Source organism: Petaurus breviceps, unplaced genomic scaffold (assembly GCF_028583685.1).
Source record: "Petaurus breviceps papuanus isolate PSGF00001 unplaced genomic scaffold, PetGlider_PUasm1.0 90721, whole genome shotgun sequence".
NCBI classification, from domain to species: domain Eukaryota; kingdom Metazoa; phylum Chordata; class Mammalia; order Diprotodontia; family Petauridae; genus Petaurus; species Petaurus breviceps.
In genome coordinates this window covers 1,227,493-1,234,455 of record NW_027187322.1, presented here as the reverse complement: position 1 = coordinate 1,234,455, position 6,963 = coordinate 1,227,493, and the positions used below count along the sequence as shown (strand labels likewise).

Genomic DNA, 6,963 nt, shown 5'->3' with positions numbered 1-6,963 from the left:
CCCTCCCAGCCCTGCCGTCCCCTGTTCTGAGGCCCTCCCAGCCCTGCTGTCCCCTGTTCTGAGGCCCTCCCACCTCTGACACCCATCACTCTAAACTGTCCCTATTTCCTGCCCCTGCCCCTCTTGTTGTCCCGCAGAAGGTGCTGGTTTCTCTCTTGGTCCCATTCTTCAGGGGTCGGGATGCTTTGAAGGGAGAGGCCCCAGAGCAGGGGCCTGTCAGACTCAGGCTGTGCCTGGACGGGCCCCTGTGCCTGGCAGCTTGGGAGCAGCTGGGGGGCTGGAGCCACACTTTTGCCCCCTTTGCTGCTCCTTGAGGGCCAAGGGGCTCTGAGAAGCCTGGGGCTGCACAAGCTGAGGGTCAGAGTCTCCTTGAGCCCCAGCCCCCTGGAGGGAGCAGGCTGGGTGGGCCTCACTGCCCCCCTCCTCTCGGAGGCCAGCTGCCAGCCCATTGGCACGCCTTCCTGCATCTGAACCGGTGCCAGCTCATTTGTGGCCAGTGTTAATTAAGAGAGAGACATGATGGGGAGAGAGGTGGGGAAGGGCTGGCAGAGGGCAAGCTTTGACAGCCCCCGGGGAGCACAGCCTGCTCTCCTGGACCCCTGGCCACCCCAAGTTCAGTACAGCCAGCCTTGGAGCGGTGCCTGCCATGTGTCAAACCCTGGCCTAGGCACTGGGGACAGAGACAGGGAACGATTCAGCCCCACCCAGGGCCTGCGTTCTACGGGGGACATGCCCCTCAGTAAAGAGACCTGAATGTAAGAATCGGCAGAGGCCTGTGGGAGGAGGCCAAGTCTGGGCTGAGCCTGGGAGGGCCCCAGGGCTCCTGGGGTAACCTATGGGGTCAACCCTGGAGACCAGCTGGATCAGAGAGGCAGGAGGGGGCTGCCAAGCCTGGGGGAAGGGCCCAAAGCAATGGGGGTCCGGGGGTGCACAGGAGGAGGGGGAGGGGGCCGCTGGATGGGGCGGCTGGGAAAGGCCACGAGGCTCAGGGGGCCTTAAATTTAGCAAGTGTCCTTAAACATGGGTGTGTGTGCGTGTGTCAGGATGTGCATAAATGGGGGTGGGAGCCTGGAGAGAAACTCCTGGCTTAAAGAAAGGGGACAAAGGCCCCCTGAACTGGGCATAAATGGTTCCCTGGCTGCAGTGCCCCTACCCCCCGCTCTGGCCCCCGCCCCATCTCTCTTTCTCTCCTTCTCTTTGTCTCTGTCTCCCTCTCTCTCTCCTACCTTCCCTCTCTGTCTCTCTCTGTCTCTCTCCTTCCCTCTGTCTCTGTCTCCATCTCTCTCCTGCCTTTCCTCATTTCTCAGTTTTCCTCTGTGAATCCCTCCCCGGCTCCCTTGGGTTGGGGGGGCCCGGTCCCTGGCCCTTCTCTCAGGACGCCCCTGGGGCTGCCTTTCCCTCCCCCTCCTCCCCTTCTTCTTCCTTCTCTGCCTCCCTCCCCTCCCCCATGGTACCCCTCCCTTGCTCCGGGAGGCCTGAGCTGTTCCCTTACTCTCCGTCTTAATTAGCTCCTTGTATTAATCTCCCAAGTAACGTGGTAGCGCGCAGCCCTGGGTTTTCAGCCGTGGAATTAATTACTCCCCGAGCGAGGAGCTGTCAGCTCCAAGAGACCGCCCTGGCTCCCAACCCTCCCCATGGCCCTGGTAGAGCCCCCTCCCCTCGGCCAGCATCCTTTCCCTCTGCTGCTGCTCAGGCCTGTGTCTCCCTCAACCTCCCCTATCCGCCCACCTCTGGAAAGTGCCTCGCAAACCTTAGAGTGTGTATGGTAGAATATGAGTTCATAGGTCCAGAGAATACTTGGGAAGTGCCCCAGATATCATCGGGCCAGGCACCATTTTACAGAGCAGAAGATGGATCCAAAACCAAACGGCCCCCTTACCTTTCCCTAGACTTGGCATTCAGTTTCCCACCTCCATGCCTTTGCCCAAGCTGTTCCCCAGGCCTGGACTGCCCTCCCCAGCACCTGGCTCACTTGCAGCCTTTTCCTCCTCCCCCTGATTCCTGGTGTTTGCATCTTCTCTTTGGACACGTCACCCCTCCCCCCAAGAATGGAAGTTCTGGGAAGGCAGGGGGCTCTTTCCATGGAAGAAGGGTTCTTCTTGTGCTGCACGAGCCCAGAAGGCAGAGCCAGGAACAGCGGGGAAATGGCAGAGATGCTGATCCTCCATGATGGGTGGGGTAGGGGGCAGGCGCGGTGGTGAGCTCCCTGGCTTTCGTGGTCTTCACGCTTACGCACCTTGTAGTGGGGATGGTCTCTGCCCCTACTGTGCTGCGCCCCCTGCTCTGCCTGCCAAGTGGGATGGTTCTGTGAAGGCCCAAGGGCCTCCTCCCAAGGCTGCAGTTTTCCCACCCGTAAAATGAGGGGGCTGGCTGGCTTGGCCCTTCTCCTCCCCCGTGGGAACCTCTGGGAGCCTCGTTATCTGGCTGCCCATCGGTTGCCTGACAGGGTCCGAGCCTGCCTGGCTGGCAGCCTGCTACTGAGCCTGGCTGGGTTTAAACTCTCACTCTGATCTTTATCAACCATTAATATTTATCACTTTCCACCTGAGGCTTCTCTGAGCTCCAGACCCAGTAGCAGCTCCCCGTGCAGACACCCTCACCTGGCCTGGCCCAGGGCCTGCCCCCAGAATGTGGGCTGGGGGGCAAGGGAGCACGGGAATGCCAGGGATGCCAGGCCTGGAGCTGCGGGGGCCGCCTGGGAGGCCTGGAAAGACAGACAGCCTCAGTTCCTTCTGGCCACTCTCAGCAGGGGAAAGAAGGGGGGCATCCTATTAAGTGCTGTCAGGGAGATTGACAGGGCTCGCTCTGAAGCTGGCGGCCTCCTGAAGGCCTGTCAGCTCTGGCCTGGCCTGCCAACCAAGCAGGGGATTGGATTCAGAGATTGGAGAGGGGGGAGAGCCAAGAAAGGGGATGAGTGGAGGATTGTGCATGGGAGGATCTCCCCTGGCTTCTGAGACCCCCAAAATGTAGCCATGTCTGGGGGGCAGCCTCCCAAATGGGTCATATCCAGGGTGCAGTACCCTGAATCCCCAGGGGTTCAGGTGCCATTCACCCAGGGGAGATGGGGGCAGTGGGGTGCCTTCCATACTGACATCTCTGCCACCCAGCACCCCATCTTGGCTCAGCCCATTCATCCATCCAAGAATAACCCCATTCTGGGTTTCAGAAAAGGATGTATTCAGAACACTCACCGTAAGGGTAGGGTCATTTAAGAAAAGAGCAGAGAAAGTTTATGTGGGTCCCTGAGCTCCATTGGCCCTGTAGCCCCCCCCGGGGGCCCCAGGATCCTCTGGGGGACCGAGGCACTTATCCAGGGAGGATGGTGGGGGAGGCTGGAGCCCCACGGTCCATCCTGCTTTGTTCTTGGGACAGCAGCATCCACTCGGGTGCCTCCAATAAGCTGGTCAGGCTGGGAGCAGCGCCCTAGGCCTGAGCTGTGTGCCCCCACTTTCACTCCATGTTAACGGCCCGTATCTGGCCCATGCAGCGGCCCAAGTGGCAAAGGGAGCCCCCTTCCTCTTTTTCCTGGACAGATCAAGAGGTCTGGTTGGTACCGGAACAAGGGGTCTGTGCATCAGCTGCAGCCCAGGCTGTGATGAGATGTGGGGCCCAGGAACGTCATGGCCGGTGGGATGCAGAGAGGGGGGAGCCAGCCACGTTCCACAGCTGGCACAGTGCCATCGTCCGGTCCTAGAGTGTACATGTGTGTGCGGGTGTGTACATGTGTGTATGCGTGTGTGTGCATGCATGTGTGTGTGCGTGTATGTATGTGTGCATGTGGTGTGTGTAGGGAGTGCGGTGTGCATATACACACCTAAGCCAAGCCTGAGCCAGATGCTTCCTCCTCCAAGAAGCCTTCCTGAGCTTTCCAGCCAGCTTCCTTCTCCCTCAGGCAGAGGCTCATTTCACAGCCCTCTGATTCACCCTCATCATAGAAAATTGTGTATTTTTATATTTGGGGGCTGGCCTTCTATCTGCCACTAGACTGGGAGCTTCCTGAAGACAGGGACCAGGCGTGGTCTAAGCTCTCTCTGGCTCTGCATACCGTAGGTGCTGAATCAATGTGCATTGCATTGTGTTTTCTGAACTGCTGTCATACTGCGTTAAATTACCTCAACTCTTAACCAGAGCTCTGATGCTGGGACAGATTTGAGGGCGGTTGGAGACTGGGGTCAGGGCCCTGGAAAGATGCAAAGAGGGCAGTGGGCAGAAGGCAGCCTGCAGCCATGTCAGGCAATCCCAGGGTGGGGGTCCCAGGAGACTGGCAACTCCTAGGAGAAGGCAGGGGCCTGGCAGGGGAAGGGAGCCCTGGGGGGAGCGGCAGTGAGGGAGAAGAGGGCCAGATGTCTGGGGAGCCTAACAAGGCAGGGCTTAGGAAGGACCCTGAGGTTCTGATGTGCCCCCTGGGGGCTGGCTCCCTGGTCTCAAGGCCTTACTGCCCCAGCCTAGGTTTGGCTTTGGGTCTAGGCAGGACTGGGGAACCTGCAGCCTCCAGGCCACACATGTTCCTCTAGGCCCTCAGGTGCAGCCCTTTGACCAAATCCAAACTTCACAGACCAAATCCTCTTCATAAAAGGATGTGTTCTGGAAAGCTTGGACTCAGTCAGAAAGCTGCACCCAAGGAGGCAGAGGGCCACGCATGGCCTGGAGGCCGCAGGTTCCCCAGCCCTAGTCAGAGGAGTCCTGCCCAGTGCAGGAGTGAGGTCTCCGGGGCCTTCTTCTCACGGTCCTGCCACTGTCCCTCTCCGGCCGAGCCTGGACGGTCACATCTCTGTGCCCAGGAGCCCTTGTCCTTAGCCGTCCAAGAAGAGTCAGATCAGGGTCACGACAGCTTGCCGGCTCCTCCTTCACCACCTGGCGTCTCTGCCCGGCCGGACGCCCCACAGGAGGAGACTGGCCCCGCGGTCTGATGCCTCTCACTAACCTCGTGTCCTTCTCTTCCAGCCAACAGCTCCCTGCTCGGAGGCGGCGGTGGTGAGTGTGACCTTGCTTTGGCCTTGGGGCTCCCTGGCGTCCTCCCCCACGTCCTCCTCTCTCTCCAGCCATGACTGGCCCAGACAGTTGTCCCATCCTCAGCGTTTGCACATTGATTGACTCTTGCCCTCCTCTCCACTCTTTCCTGTTTGAGGATTGGTTCAGAGCCTGGGGGTGTCTGGCCTAAAAGGAGAAACTTGGGTGTTGGAGCAGTTGGGGGGGAGATAGGAGGAGCCTTCGAGAATCCGAAGGTTTATCCCAGGAAAGGAGGGTCAGCCTGTTGTGTGGACCCCAGAGATGTAGATTTTAGCCCCCAAATCCCTGACAAGGGCACCACAGCAGATGGTCAGCTTCCCGTCTCTGGGGGTATTCAAGCTAAAGCTGGCTGGGATTGCTGGTGCCATGGTGAATAGAGGAATGGCCCTGAGTTCTGATCCAGACCCAGAAGCCATGAGGCCACGTGGCTGCCCTGATCCTCAGCTTCTCATTTATAAAATGGGGATGGTGCTGCCCCTTCCCTCCCAGGGCTCTTGTGAGTGTGAGATCAGCTGATGTGTGTGGAGTGTTCGGTACATAGTAGGTGCTTAATAAATGTGTGTTCCCTTCCTCCATGGGCTTTGTAAACTGAACCCTAAAGTATTCCAAGAATGCTAACTGGTAGTGAATTACCCTCGAGGCAGCCCTGGTATAGTGCATAGAGAGCTGGCCTCAGCACCTGGAAGACCCAGATTTGAGTCCTGCCATGGCGCTGGGCACATCCGCTAACAGTCAGTGCCAGGGCCCATCTGCCCGGGGTGAGGGGAGTTCCCTGTGCCAGTATAACCACAGGGCCAGTGGCCTCTGAGGCCCTTCCCATTTGGGGTTCCTCCCCCCCCCCAGCATCCACCCTCCCTTATCCACCCCTTCCTCTCTTGGCATTTGCTCTGCCCCCAGCCCAGTCACTTTGCTCCCAGGTGTCCCCATCAGCCCCTGCTGTGTGCACAGACCTTGAAGAGGCCTTGGAATCCAGGCCTCAATTTTACAAACAAGGAAACTGAGGTTCAGGCCCAGGAGCCAGCTTGTTCAAGGTCACTCATCTACTAAGGAGCCATAGAGGGTTTAAACCCAGGACTTTGGGCCAGGGCCCTCACGCCTTTCCCCTACCCTGTGCTAAGTGTCCTTTCTTGGGTCACTCAGGTGTTTTCCCTCAGAGCTGTGGGATAGAGGACATTCCAGACTCAAACCCTGTCTAGGCAGCCAGCTCCAAGCTTATCCTAACATCTTGGCCTTTGTTCATTCTTGCAGCCTGGGGCAGAGGCATTCAGACCCCATCAGGCTCCCAGAGGAGTCCTGGGTGATGGCCTCAGGTGGGAGAGAGTATGGCCCTGATACCAGGATGCCTTGGTTTGGTCCCAGCCCAGAAGAGGGCAGGTGTCTGGTGACCGAGGCTGGAGGGGGAGGAGCCTCAGATTCTGCTGTGGCCTGGGGGCCTGGCCGCACCCCAGATGCCAAGGCAGAGGCCAGGGGAGTGATACCTCCCTGGCTGGGCCCTGATGCCCCCTGCATCCCCGGGCTCCTGCTCCTGCGGAGGGCCCAGGCCACCCCAGCCTTCCTTCTGGGCTCACGTGGTGGCATGCAGAATGATTGGTGAGCCAGGGAGCGGAGGTTAATGGTCTGGAGGATAAATCCTGGGGGCTGTGTTTACCGCAGCGGGCGGGCGGGCAGCAGGGCCATGGCCAGGTTTTAAAAAGGGGGAAAATAAAAGGGTCATGGGTCAGGAATAAATAAGAAGGGCATTAAGAGCTGTCCACGATGGGGAGCCTGTTTGTTCCTGTTTTCCTTCCCTTCCCAACAACGCGGTCTCCTTTAGTCATGAGCTGAGGTGTGGAGGACATTCCTGACTGGGCAGATTGCATGTTCTGGGGGCCCCAGCTGGTTCCTGGCTCTGGCTGCCCAGGGCCTGGCACACAAGGGTTTAAGTGGAGTCGAGAGCATTGGATGACGTTGGCA

The 6,963-nt window shown here is 59.0% G+C and overlaps 1 protein-coding gene across 2 annotated transcripts in view; it reads left to right on the top strand.

The window, feature by feature from the left end:
- The window catches only part of MACROD1 (mono-ADP ribosylhydrolase 1), a 195,337-nt gene that overhangs the window by 170,064 nt on the left and 18,310 nt on the right, over positions 1 to 6,963 (top strand). For both annotated transcript variants that reach the window (XM_069066225.1, XM_069066227.1), the window contains exon 4: positions 4,945 to 4,974. In XM_069066225.1, coding sequence (XP_068922326.1) covers positions 4,945 to 4,974 — 30 coding nt within the window. The remainder of the gene's footprint in view (positions 1 to 4,944; positions 4,975 to 6,963) is intronic.